The sequence below is a fragment of the Folsomia candida genome, unplaced genomic scaffold (assembly GCF_002217175.1).
Source record: "Folsomia candida strain VU population unplaced genomic scaffold, ASM221717v1 Fcan01_Sc001, whole genome shotgun sequence".
NCBI lineage: Eukaryota > Metazoa > Arthropoda > Collembola > Entomobryomorpha > Isotomidae > Folsomia > Folsomia candida.
In genome coordinates, this window is record NW_019091193.1 from 9,516,008 (window position 1) to 9,531,897 (window position 15,890).

The following is a 15,890-nucleotide window of genomic DNA, read 5'->3' on the forward strand; positions in this document are numbered from 1 at the left end:
TTGCACGGAAAGCAGCTTCGTTTGCCAGGAGCAGGAAACTCGCTGAGGAGGTTGAAGCCAACAAGCTTCACAATAATAATCCTACTGCCGATACCACTGCCGTTGTTGTGTCCAATAACGAGGAATGTTTTGATCAAGTCAACAACCTTGGTTCTCAAGCACTTGATGAGGATCAGTCGCGGTTCACATCAACTAATAATCCGGCTTTTTCCTCTTCTTCAACGAGCCTGACAAATAGGAAGAGCAGTTTGAAGAGCAATTGGAAATCACCCGTCATCAACTTATCAACTGCTTCCCAAGGAACAACAACTACTACAATTCCTGATCCTACTCAACAAATCCTGCCAAAAAGTAGAGATATCACAATTGCAAAGGAGCGAATCTTTGTCAAAAACTCCAAGGCAGCGTCTCATGGCGTTGCTTCTCAAATAATGAAGGCGAAACGAATTCCGCCTGGTGGAAAATTAAGCCCTGCTAACGGTAATAAGCATCACTATTTTTTTATAGATATTTTTTGATACAATTTGCAATTTAAAAACGAAATACGCTGCTTTTATCTGTTGTCCTATTACTTACCACTCATTTTCTATCCTTATTAATCTAACAAGCCGACTACACATGTATTCCCAGCACTCAACACAATGACATATTATTACATGCACACCAGTGAATGTACTTAATAGAATAGTGCAAGTTGATTGCTTCACATGCTCACCTTTTTTATGTGACGAATGAGACGCGGATGAAATGAACGCAACAAACATTTTACTATGATTCCCTCAATTTATGCTTCACTATTACATAACGGAGTCTCACACGTTTGTGCAGTTTTCAACACATGCATAAACTTATTATCTGTATTATACTGCGCTAACTTACAACAACATAATCTACTCAAATTCTCCCCGATATCAAATGAAATCAGACGAGCATGCAAGTGTCAAGCAATGTTGTAATTCAATGCACCCGTGCATCATTACTTGCAAAAAGTCATAATTTAACTTGAGTATTAAGTAATTTATTTCAAAAGTCGTAAATATTTTGATGATGCAGAGTTTGTGAATCTACTCACCTATACCCAAAGCAATTGCATAAGGCATAAAATTAAATTTGAGTTAATAGAACCGAAATTATTCGTGAATAACCATATTAAAATTTAATAAATTTGGTAGGCCAATCCCACCTTAATCTTGCATATCAATTTCTAGTCGACTCTATGTGTGTAATTAAAAAGGGGTATTCTCCACTATTTCAGTTTAGAGTGGAACTGTAGTGGGGAAATTATATAATTTTTCCTACCTTGTCTCGCATAAAAACTAGTGTGAAGATGTACTTATGTAGAGACGCAGGTACTTACGTAAGGGCTACTGCATACGTGGTGCATATCTCACTTGTACAATGTCTGATTAACATACACGGTTTAATTACCACATCAAAACCAGGTGCAGCCGCACGACTGATTCTTCAAAATGGTTGGCAAGAGTTCAGAATATCTGCCAAGAACTTTTGTCGGGGAAATGCATTGTTCATCGTCATCTCACAGCTATTTAAAAGTGAAACTTGATCAAATCAAGGCATCAAACTCATGATGTCGAATTCACACAAAAAATGAGCAATTCACGATGCTCATACTGGGCCAACGATGCAATCATATCGTGATTCTGTTCAACTTTGAAGTAGAATTACGTAGGATAACTGTTTCTGCAAACATTTCATTCTTGTCAGGGTTTTGATCACGAAAAAATCCCAACGAGCATTTGGTTTAATAAGATTGTAGGATTGATGAGAATACTTTTTCATTCCATTCGTCATTGTTATTTATACAAAATGATGACACTTGACAAAGTAATGGTATTGTGTAGGAAATTGAATTCATGTTTAAGCCGTGCACGTAAGACGTTGGTTTGCGCGTACGTAATTGAATATATATGCACATTTACAGTCAGCGAAAGTACTGGTAATTCAAATCAGAAATGAAATAATCTGACCATTAAATCCCAACATGGTGAGTTTAAACTAAAAATAGTTTAGGCTAGCTTAAAACTCGCTAAACTTTTTATTCGTGGCGTTCAAACGTTTCAATATTAATCCAAAATTTCTCAAGTTTAGTGCTTTGACTTAGCCAAACTACTGTCGAAAGTGAACGCAGAATTTTTTCAGATATTGCAATTTCACCGGTGTAAAGAAACACGGAACAGGAATTTAGCATGCTAATAACCACGAGCTCTTGACTACCTAAAGTTAAAGTAGGAAGTACGTACGTACATACCGATGAATAACAGAAATAAATTTGTGAACTGCATGCTCGTTTGATTTCATGGCATTTTCTACGCGACAACAACATCTTCGATTATATTCCTGTAATCATGCCTTAAATGAGCCTGCTCAACAGCCGTGTAAAATTGCTACTTAGGTTTACAAATAGCGTTACTTTCATTACTGTCATCCCACCATATTCTTCATTTAGGCTTACAACTTTTTAGTATCGGAAGACAAATAAAATTTTTTCACTGTTACTCCGTCACAGTCATTTTCTTAAAAATTCTCTAATTCTATTATTTTTACAGACTTTATGAGGTAAAAACTTGTGATAAAATCAGCCATCTGTGTTCTATTACATAGTGTTCAGTAAAGTCTCTAAATTTACAGGTGAATATGTAGTTGCATCAAGAACCAATAATGGTTCGAATATGCAAACTTACTGTAATGTGTAAGACTTCAAGTCGTAAAGGCAAACCAACATTTATAACGAGCTGATCAACTTTAATAAAATTGACACAATCTCATTTCTAATCCCTATAATCCGTCATACACGTTGTAGTAAAACAAGGCTAAAAAATCGCGTTTTGGGTTGAGGATAACCACCCTTTGCATTTCAGGTAGTTGGGCAAAACGGCGTTATCTTTCTGTCACCTATAAATTATATTTAGATAAAATATAATTATGAATATCTAACACACAAAAATTATTTATATAACACGATACACTCGGTATTGGCATTGCTTTTGTCCTAGATAAATACTTGCATTGGTTAACATTGAGCATTATTCCGTTAATTAAGTAGCAAGCCTGTAATTAGTATAACAATAAACTTCAAATATGTAAGCACCAAAATAAAAATGACCACTATTTAATTATGCATTGAACTGAATATTTGGCCCACGAGAGCCGAGGTTCATTAATTTGATGGTGGTTTTAGACTACGTCAGCAACATTGATCCCGCTATTTGCCCAGTGGCATCGATTAAAAGAAAATATTACGTAAGAGTTGAATGGGAAGAACTTAAAATTGGGTGAGGAAACCAAAGAGCGATGTTCCGTTAGTTCCGTTCGCAATTTCCATTATTTTCCATACTCAAATCACTACTGGCACAGATCCTCTTGTTCATCCTCGGACACGTTTTGTCCCATTGTTCACATTTCTCTCACATATATGAAAAAATCAAGCGTGTGCACATCACGCCTCGCCACATTCGCTCTCCGAGCATAAAATTTGTTTGACTTTTGTATCTAATAAGGAGACCTAAGTGCATACATATGTGGTGATGGAATGCAATAAGTATTTGTATAGAGGTAGCAGCGGAGACAAAGGATCTTGCTTGGCCATTCAAGTGAGAAGGGCGTGATGCATTGGAGGAGACCTTTCTTATCAATCCTTTAATCTTAAATTAATGCTCTAATTGTTAGAGCGTTAACATCGAAAGGCTGTGTGCGAATTTCTGAATAATTTGAACTTTACAAATAATTACAATTACTTATTAGGACAACGGACAAATAAACGGGACTGTGTGTGCATGCATGTGAAGGGAAAATACTAGCTCAAAATTCGCACTGTACAGTTTTTGCCTATTATTTATTTTTTGTGCATGGCTTATTCTATTCAGTAACTTGCCGTAAAACGTTAATTACTTACTAACGCCTGTAATAAACTCACTTATGCATGCGTCGCTTGATTAAATTGAGCTTTTTTATGAACACTACGCATTCTGTCAGCATTAATTAGCTGGTATTTTCTTCCATTTCAGATGCACCCTACCAGCCAGAGAAGATCATAAATCCAAACTCACTTCTTTTTAACGGTTAGATTATGAACACTTATTGAGAACTTATGTATTACAAATGCACACCCATTTCTTAGAGACATATTTAGTAGCGTATTAACGGAATTTGTAATTAAGGCACGACATGTATTCCTGATTTTCCAGACACCACCAGAATTCGGCTGAATCAATCGAGACCATCGCTGAATGAGACATTTCAATTGAACTTATCTACAAATGGCAATACTAGCGGAACCCTCACCAGCGGTTCATCTTCCTCCACTGGGGGCAGAGGGATTCGGCTCAAACAATCGAGCTCATTTAGAACATTGGGCTCATCGCCGTTGCGTCCCAGGGAGCCACCACCACCACCTCCTCCTACTGCTAGCGCTACTTTAAATACGAAACAGACCATCAACACCAAAAGTAGTTCAACCTCATCGAAACGACTCCAGATGAACATTTCCTCGTCAATTTCAGGCCAATTAGACAAACTGCTGACCAAATCTTCAAGCACGAATCAAATCTATGGTAGCAACTTGAGTTTGAATGGAAATCGATTACACCTCTCAAAATCTCTGATTTCTCTTCCGATGGATTTGCAAACAACTTCAAATCAAGCCTCACGCGTGATAAAAAACCAGAACACACACGGGCAAAAAGCTAATGCAAGTCCTATTAGTAATCATAATAATAGTAATAAGGGTTCTGGTTTTGAGGCAAATGGCACAAAAACCTCAACTCGAGCTAGTCTAAAGAGTAATGTTGATTGCAAGAAAATTGACGGTAATTCAAATAGTGGAAGAAGTAAGAGTTTGACTGACAGGTGTGAAGCTTTGGATAAGATGCTTGGCAATAACACGGCAGGAACCAATACTGCACTCAATAATTCTGCTTCCTCAGCTAATAAAAACGCCAATAATTCTCGCTCTAATCTGCTGCACAATAAAAGTGAGGAAATTGTGCAGACGAATCTCAGCCAAGGGAAAAGGGGAAATCTCAAGTCGAGTAGTAGCGTTGCGAATGCTGCCAAGCCAAAATCTGCTTTAGCAAAATCATCCGAAATAGCGAAGAGCATGAACGGTCACAGATCATCATCATCACAAGCAGCCGATTGTCAGAATGACGAGCACAATATTGAAATTGTGACAAAGGAGAATGCAGTTAGTGAAATTCGGATATACTCAGTTGGCACGAGTGCCATTGTTATCCCAACAGGTAATGGCATGGCTGCAAACAATGAGCCTCCCACCGGCAGAGACAGCCAACTTGGTGGCAAAGGCGAAGTCAGTAAACAGGAAATGCATTATGCCGCAACCGACATTTGTTCTCAGCAGAGGAATAATGCTAATAGTGCACAATTTCTTCGGCAGCCGCCACCTCCACTGCCCCCCATTTCACAAGACGCTCGCATTTCCACACAGCCAACGCGACCTCAATCCACTTCCGTTGTGCTCATCGTTGACAGTTCCAAACAAAACAACGGGCTGGGTAACGGCAGCAAGGTCACTGAACAATCCTCGCCTTTGACCTATAGCCAGCCCATTGACTCACTCTCTCGTAACAACATGCCATCCAATTACCCACCTTTACCCCTGCAGAGAGAGTCTCACAGCGCTCTTCCCACCTCCAACCCTTACGATTCTAATCCTAATGCAGATGATGAACCCATGTACGATGATGTAATTCACCACCAGCAGCACCACAATTCAACCGCAGACAAACCTAATTCTAATCATAATCTTAATAGCAATAATAATGGTTCTTTGGGACGCAAATTTTTAATGGCATCGCTAAGTTCAATGAATCCCATCAGAAAGCAAGTTCAGGATAATTCTGCAGAAAAGCATGTCCCAGTAATAACAACAGGACACGTTGTCTCATCGACCTTACCGTGCATGGCCTGCCCACCATCCTTGCCACCTCCTAATCTGCCTTCGAAAAATTTGTCAGAATTTACCAATCGACCCGTCATAATTAAGGAGGATGAGGGGGGACAGCCGCGGGGTTCTTTTGGCGAGATGACAAATGATCAAAGTTTAGACGAAGAGGTTGATAATCTCTACAATGATATCTCTGAAGGAGCGACAAGCCGTGGGGCCAAATCTCTGCAATCCTTCGCCAGCAGTATGAAGGGTGCTTTACTAAATGCAATTAAGAATATGGATTTTGACAGGCGATCAGTTATCAGCAGTGGCAATGCGTCCAACCATTCGGGTGGCAGTCAAAATCACAATAATGTCAAATATGATTGCAATGATGCAGGAGAAGGAGAGAGTTGTAATCTTGACAATTTCATCTATGATGACACGCTGTCTTTGCGGTCAGAAAATAGCGACACCAAAAGCAGCATCCACAAATCTTTCGGTTCCAGTCATTTCAAGTCATCATTTGACTCTTTTTCTCTAAAAAGCAGCAACACGTCTCACTTTCCTCCACCACCTTCATCCATTCGAAGCAACTCTTCTACAATCAAACAACTGAGCAATTTAGAGGAACAGGATGAGACTGACACAGATCCACTGTATGATGACGTCATTAGCTATTCCTTGGTCAAGTCTAAAAATGGGGTGGTAATAGACACATCGCATTCATCAGACTCAGGGGCTGAATCAGAGGATGCCATTCCGCCCCCACTGCCTGCACAAGGACCACCAAAGATATCAACAGAACTACCGCTTCTCACCTTCCCTCTCTTGCTTAACAGATCCAACAATTCTACTCTCAACAGTACGAATAACAACAGCTCCTCACTCAATGCAGAGAAAATTAGTGGTGACATTTTGTCTCCTTCGTCGCAACAAAAAAGCTACCAAAGCCTGATAACCGGAGCTGGGAGCGTGAAAGCCGATGTTGATGCAGTGATTCGAACCAGATCACTCTTGAGCGAATTGAATGAAAAGCTATCTCAGCTCAACAGCCTCGCCGAAGAAACAACTGCTAGCTCAATAGGCTCAAATGCGGGCGATAAAAATCGTTTGGAATTTTCGACGTATTCTCCAACTAAGAATAACGTCTCATCAAGTTCAAGCTCTGGAGTTGAAGAGGATTATAATTCCGAAAAGAATTATTCCTTTTCCAACAGTAGCGATGGGGCATCAGGATCTTCGTCCTCTGCTGAGGAAAATTATAAATTGGCACAAGTAACAAAGTTGGTGGCGGAAAATATCACAATGGCCCGAGGAAAGTTTCTAGATTCAATGAAGACCAATTCGTTGCAATCTAATCTAAACTCCCCCGCAAATCTTAAAAATGCGATGCTATCTTCTAATGGAACAAGTCGTCCTGTCAGCCGTGATAGTGGGAGTAGCCCCAGCGCTAGTGGACCACCGATGGATGAACCGATTTATGAAGAAATTGGAGATATAAATCGATCGCACTCGCCAATTTATGCTGATGCATTCGACGCTAAGAGGATTTTTGATGGTGGGGCGTCCAAAAACGAAATACTTTCTTTTTTAGAGTCAATTCGAGATAGGCTCACTTCTGATTCAGTAAGTTGTAACTTTTATTTTCATTATTAGTAAAAGTAGGTGACTGTGCGCAGTTTCAATCAAACTGATTTTATCGATATATTTTTTAACAAATATTTTTGATTGCCAAACACAATGGTTATTGGACACTTTTTAACCAATGTTAAATCGACCTTCAATAAACTGCGTATGTATGTATGGTAAATTGAACGCGATTTTCGTGATATTTTAATTTAGAATTCTTCCAATGGAAGTCAGTCCTCGTCAGTCAGTTCTAAAAAGGGACAAGATTCAAATTACTTGGTGGAAGAAAATCTTTCCTCGTCCATTGTAATTGGAGAAATCTGTCATCTTCCCACCCACGCAGAAGAGGATTCCGAAGAGATTGTTACTCAAAACAAACTTGTGCTAAGAAAAATTTGTCCAGATTGTTGTAAGTTATTCTATAAATGCATTATGCTACTTCAAATGGTATGAAACTTAAATATTATAAATCAAGTGAGTCTACAAACAAGATAACTAAGTATCAAGAAATAATATAATTTATTAGGTAGTCAGTAATTCATCAATCAAACAAAACATATTTTAACTAACGGGAGCAATTATTACAATTCATCGTCATTTATGCAGGAATTTGAACATAAAAAATAGCCCATACAAAATCAAATCAAATACGAGAAACTAGTTTAGAATAAAATGTCGGGCTTTCCATTGTCAAAATTTAGTTGACTCATGTCTACCTGTAATTGTAAACCTGTCTTAATTGAAAACAGTGAGAAAAGTAGCTCCGGATGTACTACACTGTCGAAATGATGATCGATTTGTTGGGTCAATGGATAGATCCTTCTTCCGTTAGTCTCCAATCCCAATAAAGTCGCAATGATTGTGGCGCAGGTCCCCAAGTACTCTGCTTGCAACGCAAGCTTGGTCATCTCCGTTTCATCTTCTAAAATTTGTTGGAATAAGGGAATTATTGTGTCCTGGAATGGGGTCATCGAAGTTTCCATTGTAGAGTGAGAGCTGCTACCGGGATAAATTCTTCTGGGGTTTAGAGCTGTAGACGCACCATCGTATAATCCTCCTTGACGATTATGTCCAATATAGCTGTATGGTTTATACAGGTCAATATTTGGGGGGAAATATTTAGCTGGTTGAATTTCATGTGATGATGAAACGGGTGAAGTTTTGAAATCAATTCCATTGTTGTTGAGGAAAGTGTGAACTTCATCCCAAAAATCAACATCCACCTCCATGAAACTAATTTGCTCCATAAGTAGGACTATCGGGTCGTTGTAGTCTTTGTATACGTAATTGTGGAAGAAAACCAAAAGAGATGTACCAACCTACATTATAAAGAAATGCACAAAAATTATTTTCCCTTAATAATTACAATATGTGTATAAAAAGCTTTTTTGTACTATAAACATTTATGCCTTACCCCTATAATACTGTATTGACGTGTTGATAAAGTCGTTGGAACAGGAATTGACCGATCAATCACAAACAAGGGCGGCTCACAAGGGGAAACAAGAAGTTTTGATAAATCTTCACGCTGGGTCATGTAACGATTGATAGTAGCGTAATCTTTTCGAAACCAAGATGCTGACATAACTTTATTTATGTCAGCCTCTGAATATGGGGACATCTTTAATTTTGGGCAATAAATAATAATTGTGGGGTTATCGTAATTATTTATATCCCGCAATAACATCACTTCCTGTGACTTTTCCGAATGGAGTCTGCATTTGCCCACTGTTTGGTCCTGTATAAGTAATTTATACATTAATAATAAATTCAATAGATGATTTTTTAAATATGCTTTGATTACCTTTGAAATTGTCCAGCACGAACTAATACAACAAATCTGATTCGATCCTCCCTTCCATCCAAAACTCTCGTTTTCTTTAACTTTGTAGAGGATGTTCCTCCGTTTGTACCATCTAATGCAGACGTCATTCCCGATGTGTTGAATAGGCGTAATTGTCCCGTCTTGGTGAGTGAAGCTGCAAATTAGCGGAGTCAATCTGTCTCCGACTTCCTCCATCAACGATAAAAATTGCGGACTTGAATCCATCGTCTCGTCGGTCTCTCCTGGATTTTGACCCCACCGTAAATGTGCTTTTATAGCGTCAAAGATTGACTTCGGAACTCCTTCTGGTCGTTCTTTCCACTCTGGTGAAACTTTTGAGAAATTAACAACAAATGGTCAAATTATAAATAAAACATTCTTACAAGTATGTACTTTGCTAAACGAAAACAATTTTATCATAATATTTGAAATGTTTACCTTGTTGCTGTTCCAACCGAATGACGTCATCACTGTCATTTGCTTTGTAAAAAAGTTGGAATTCGTATTCTGATGGATCCTTTGTTTTCAATTCGTCGGGTGCAGTAAAAATTACTTGCTGGTTGTTAAACTGGACTGCTATCTGATCCTGTGACAAATTTCGAGTTTTTTCCAGCAATGATGATTGTCGTCCGGTTTTCCGTCGTGTTACTGTGACCGGAAGCTGTGCACTTTGTTCCGTAAAATTTTCCGCCATGATGACGGATGAACGTGCCAAGCAAGTGTAGTAAGGTTTGACTCCAGCTCCAACTGTGAAATGGTTGCAATAAACAAAAATTCGACCCTTATTTATATTTGTGCGTAGCGTCTCCACGCCACGCTCATGCTCTCACCCCATTTCATAGGTTGAATTCTCTCCAGGTGATAATGCACATCGTTATATTAACATCGCCCATAAGTCGTTTGACTATCTATTCTATAACTATTAAGAATGGATTTCTCGAGGCAGAACTGCAGATAATCTAAGTTTGAGGGATAATTATGAACAGAATATACATTTGTACATATTATTGAATTTTTATTAAGATGATGTCCCCGTGTTTGTCCAGATTGTAATGATGTCCCCGTCGACGACAAGGATGAGGAAGAACGGATCACAATCGAAGATGACAAAATTTCACAGAGTTTGTGTCCTTCTTGTAATCGTAAAAGAAGTGAAAGGAAGGAAATCATTACTGAAATTTACGAGACTGAAATGAAGTACGGACGAGATCTGCAAATTATTTTGGAAGAGTTTTATAAACCAATTCAGATTGCTGGTAATTTTTTTTCATTTTTTTCTGGTAACCATTGAATGTTTGCTCATACATTTTCCTTAATTTTTCACCGGATTGAAATTTTGAAGCTACATCAACTTGCTAACATGTTTTTATAATATTGTGCAGAATTTCTTTTTCCGGTGCTCAGCGTTATTCTTTCTCTACATTTGACCTTAAATTCTAATATCCAACGTTTTATTTGTACGTTAAAACGTTAATAAAATTCACGTGAACTTTATTTTGCAGGACTTTTGAACAAGGAACAATTGGACCAAATTTTTCTAAACACAGGAGAATTAAGTGAAATTAGTTCCCAGTTGACCATGCTTCTCAAAGCAGAGATCACATCTGCCATTGTCGAACGGAAAGATGAAGACTTGGCCTCCGTTAATATTGGAAAAATATTTTTGGACATTGGTGAAAAGATGATGATGGCTTTCCAAACATACTGCACACGTCAGGTAATAATGCACTTTGCTTTCAAGTGCAATTAAGTTTTAATCGATTTGACAGAACGTGTGAAAAGTGCATCAGGCGAAAAAATTTATAGAAAACTTGTTTAGCTATTGGGTCACGTCCATCGAATCTAACACACCAAGCAGAGCATTGTGACAACAAATGCCAATAAATAGTTTTCAAGTGTACAATGTACATGCGTATTAAGAATTAAACTTTCATTTTCACTCTAATAAAATCTGATAAGTTTTTTAAACTGTCACAAAAATTTGGCAAAACTACCATTTACTACAATATTACCGCAAGGAAGCTTGTAAATAAATTGTGTCCAAGACTATTGAAAATTCAAAGCACGTAAATCTTTCAATGGCTGAGTGTGCAGTAAGTCTTAAGCTGGGGTGGGAATTCGATCTGACCTCATTATCATTTGCAGGGTATGCACACATACATACGTTAGTTCATGCATAAGTAAATTATCACGAACAATTACTCGATCTTACACGTCCCCATACAACATTTGCTGTAAAAGGCGATATCAAAGACTGCCTCCAATAAAAAAAGTAACTACCAAGTAACTACTAAAAGTATTTATCAGCAGACGTGCTTACATTAATTTGAACCCACTGTCCATTTCATTTTTGTTCGTTATACATTAAATGAATTTGAGACACGAACAACCAACAGCAGGATTGTCATAAATGTACGATATGCGATGCCGACAAATTTATATTTTCACAAAATGAACTGATTTGCGCTGTTTTCTAATTTATTTAACCTCTTGCTGCTTCTTGGATAATTGACTTTCCTTGTCATGAAATCAGGGAGTTGATTGCATTATGTTTTTGAAATTAAATGCCAAACTAGAAACTTTTACGAGCCACGAACACGAAAGAAGTATTCAATTGTAGTCTTAACATAATTAATATTTCGGAATTGAACGAGTTTTATAAATTTTTACTAAACAAAAATATTTGCAAATGGAATTTAGACTTGTACTGATTTAATAACGTTGTAAATTTTACACCTGATTAAGAAGAATGTATCAGGAATCTGGAATTATCTATTTATCAGTAATCACGTCCATACTTTCAATGAACCAAATGTTTTCGTTAGGCTTAGGATCTTCCTTAATTTTGTTTGGAGTAATAGTCTTTGCATGCAAAAGTACCTGCGTATGTACATACGTACAGATTTTTTCCCGAGTTACATATTATTATCTATGTATGTGCATACAAAAGTCTCGCCATGATCGCCATGGTCGCCATGATTTATTGTTTCAACGTTGAACGTGTCCAATACCCAAATTATATATAACGATAAACGTTATTGTTTTATTGCTTGTTAGGCAAATGCTGGTGCCTTGTTGGCGCAACTTGAGAAGGAGAAAGAGTTGTTGCGAATATTTCTTCGCGTTTCCCAACTTGAGAACATAGCACTGAGAAGATTCAGTTTACCAGCGTTTTTAATGGCAAGCTTTTATCAATGTTTACAATTATGCCCTTCTCAATTTACATGAATATCCTTCTTGTTGTGACTTTGAACTTTTGTGGATCATTTATAGACTATAGTTCAACGGGTAACTCGATATCCACTTTTACTGTCGCGACTTCTTAAAGCCACTCCTTTGGACCATTTTTCGCGAGACGACCTACAATCTGCTCATGAGAAAATCGAGTATCACTTGGAGCATATGAACAAGGTTGGTAACAGAAACACAGCAACTTGTTAAAGTCAAAAGAACAATTGCAGAGTCTCATTTTTGTTACACATTGTTATCTTATTAGGCAACCCGTGAAGTCTCTAGTGTGAAGTTGTGGAGGCGAATTTCCATTATCAACGGCAACAGCACACCTTTGCCTCGGAGATCAAATAACGACTTGGAAGGAGCATCAGTTAGCATAAAGAAGGTGAGTCCGTATTAACTACATGTAGATGTTACATAATTAAGTCTAGTGCTATCTAATTAGGATGTACATACATATGTACGCAACTATGACATCGACTCGTAATTTCAGTCGATCAATAGCTTTGACCTATTGTTAATTGTGTTGCTGTGAGCATGTAATACGTATCTTTTAATGTGATTGTCGGTGCTGTAATCAGTTTAATGATCACAGTTAAATACTTCGTTGTGAATCTAGCCGTGGGCCGGCGTTATGCAATTTTCACAGCATCAGATTCATTCCGTAAGCTATTCATAACTTTACTTACCTTGCCTCACTTTTGACTAGCAATGTCGATTGTTGAGTGATACGCGATGCGTGCGCGAACAAATGCACACTGATGCACGATGCATCTGCATATTCACTCACACTTACAATTAGGTTGTTTTATAATCAATTTTGGCATTGTGATTGTCGAACATAATTGTGAATTCAAATTTTAACGAAAGAGATTCTTCTAAGCGAGGCGATTAGCATTGAGAATTTACACGTATGGATAACAACGATGACTGTATTGAATTCGTTGTCATTTCAAATCGGTGCATGTCAACTACATATAAACGACTGGTGATTGTTGATTATCTGTAGTATGTGCTTACACATATGAGAATTGTAATTTTAATGTACTTACACCCTCGTGTAAGATGGACTCGAAAGTATTAATTAGTTTTGGATAGGTTACTCAATTCGATTATTACTGTCAATTTTTAAGGTTGTTGCACCATATTATGAAACTGCATATACATAAAATTCAAATCCAATAGTAAATAGCTAATTATACATGATTGCTTATAAATTATTGAGATTATTTTCATATGAGTAAGAATATGCATACAGAAATAATTCAATAAATTTATGTCATTTGTAAGTATCTAAGAGTTTATAAACCAATGAAGTCTGTCGATCTGGTCATAGTTTATATTCTAAAAAAATTGGATACGTTTAGAGAGACTTATCAGAACGGTTCTATTGTCCATGCTTCCGGTTAAAAAGCGGCCAATTAAACTAAAACATGACCCAGTACTTGTGCTGACGCTCGTACGACACCATTAATAAAAACCTCGATCAATCAATGTTAATGAAAACACGTACAGATATTCACAATGAATATCGGATTAAAAATCGTAACAATTTATATAATTGAGTGTATAACATTTCATAACATTTCAGATGTCGATTGACGTTCTTGACTGGACCAGTCTCACAGACATAACATGTGTCATTGACAATCAGCTTGGCGTATTTCAATTCAATGGGAAACCACTTCGAGGAATCTACGCTTGTCTTCTTGTCCGAGGAAAGGTATTGTTTGCATAAAGTCTATTATTTCATATATACATGAAATTTATAAATTTATAAGCATTATTTTGAGCTCAAATAATTTTTTTATTGCAGGACATGGAAGCATTATCCTGCAAAATGGACAATGAAATGTTTTTCCCACCAGCCGAAGATATTGTAAAGGAAGTCAAGCTAGTACTAGTCAGGGTGAAAAATACGAGATTCTGTCTGCTCAGGGTATGCAAATTACCAATTAAATTAATACACAAAAGGTCTAACTATACTAAAAAACTAAATTAGGAACCCTTGTGCCTTGCCAACTGTGTGGTTTCCCAAGGAGAAAATGAGTTCCAGGATTTTGTCGAGATTAACGAAATTACGTCCAAGAATACATATCACCTACAGGTACGATTATTAAATATTTCTGTAAAGAATATTCTTTGTTCAATGCATCCACTAATTTAAATTATGTGATTTTAATTGGTTTTGTAATTGTTACACTTTTAGGGAATTGATAAACAGGCCACTTCAGCTTGGCTAAAGTACCTTCAGTGTTACAGTCTTTGTGTCGGGCAGTGGAGGCGACGAAGAGGAGCACTGGCCAACATTATGATGAACGGAATGTTGAAAAATTTGTGAACTGACCTGTTCAGTGTCACTGACAATAAATACCATAATTTCAGCGTATCTTCTCTTACTCTATCTTAATTCTGAAGAAATGACTCTGACGACAGAACCAATGATTTGGTGTCAAAAAAGTCAGAGCACGATTTTTGTATTTTTAGATGTTTGTATTGCCATAATATAATTAAATATTTAATAATCTTATAGCTTATCTACATGTAAGAGGATATGTCAAATAATTAATGTTTACTGACCGAACCTATAACATAACCAATAATTGGTCAACTAAGTTTTGCAGACTGCGAACCTATTTATTTCATTTAATTTTATCCCATATATGTCAATTTAACTGTATATACATATATACTTATTCTATTCATTTTTACGATTTTTACAAACATTGAATAAAACTCGCACGCTTTTATCAGTATTTGGTGTACTACATATCACCCTTTTAAAACCATTTTTGGTGCATTTGTCGTGCTAATGAATAAGCATATGCACCTACTTACATGACATAGACAAGGTCGATCAATATTCCTTCATGATCAATTAATTTTCGCAATTTTATAAAGACATTATTAGTGACATGACATTTAATTCATGAGTTTTTGTTCCAAACTTCCAAACTTTCTTGCATTTGATATATGCATTACAAGACGTATTTTTACTGTTTGTGGTTGACTAATTTACTAAATGTGAATACATTTTGACAAATTCTTTCCTTATATTTTTATCTTGAGTGGGGACACATGAAACCAACTAAACTGATGGGGTTCACACTTTTTAAAAAGAATTACAAGAAGTTATGCTTCCCAGACTTGACTCGTAATAAAATGAAATGCGATACCCTTCCTTTTCGTCTGCCAGAAGCAAATGCAATCTCCATTGTATTTTAAACACCGTTTGATATTTCTGAAAGGTGATCCACCGAACTGGTTGCAACTTTCCCATAGTGAAAGTAATGC

The 15,890-nt window shown here is 37.1% G+C and overlaps 2 protein-coding genes across 4 annotated transcripts in view; one reads left to right on the top strand and one right to left on the bottom strand.

The window, feature by feature from the left end:
• The window catches only part of LOC118434955 (serine-rich adhesin for platelets-like), a 41,482-nt gene extending 26,130 nt beyond the window's left edge, over positions 1–15,352 (top strand). For both annotated transcript variants that reach the window (XM_035849774.1, XM_035849779.1), the window contains 13 exons: positions 1–480; positions 4,026–4,079; positions 4,206–7,534; positions 7,751–7,946; positions 10,409–10,618; positions 10,865–11,079; positions 12,420–12,542; positions 12,636–12,773; positions 12,859–12,981; positions 14,188–14,319; positions 14,413–14,535; positions 14,599–14,703; positions 14,806–15,352. In XM_035849774.1, coding sequence (XP_035705667.1) covers positions 1–480; positions 4,026–4,079; positions 4,206–7,534; positions 7,751–7,946; positions 10,409–10,618; positions 10,865–11,079; positions 12,420–12,542; positions 12,636–12,773; positions 12,859–12,981; positions 14,188–14,319; positions 14,413–14,535; positions 14,599–14,703; positions 14,806–14,937 — 5,360 coding nt within the window. In that variant the 3' untranslated portion in view covers positions 14,938–15,352. The remainder of the gene's footprint in view (positions 481–4,025; positions 4,080–4,205; positions 7,535–7,750; positions 7,947–10,408; positions 10,619–10,864; positions 11,080–12,419; positions 12,543–12,635; positions 12,774–12,858; positions 12,982–14,187; positions 14,320–14,412; positions 14,536–14,598; positions 14,704–14,805) is intronic.
• Positions 8,034–10,415, bottom strand: LOC118434957. 2 transcript variants are annotated; one of them, XM_035849785.1, is made up of 5 exons: positions 10,193–10,415; positions 9,801–10,109; positions 9,342–9,694; positions 8,952–9,275; positions 8,034–8,856 (listed from the first exon to the last, which is right to left on the bottom strand). In XM_035849785.1, exons 1-5 carry the CDS (start codon positions 10,200–10,202, stop codon positions 8,200–8,202), a joined length of 1,653 nt encoding a protein of 550 aa, XP_035705678.1. In that variant the 5' UTR covers positions 10,203–10,415; the 3' UTR covers positions 8,034–8,199. The 2 variants fall into 2 exon arrangements, with proteins under 2 accessions (XP_035705678.1, XP_035705675.1); XM_035849782.1 differs by having other exon boundaries at positions 8,952–9,694.
• Positions 15,353–15,890: the final 538 nt, after the last annotated feature.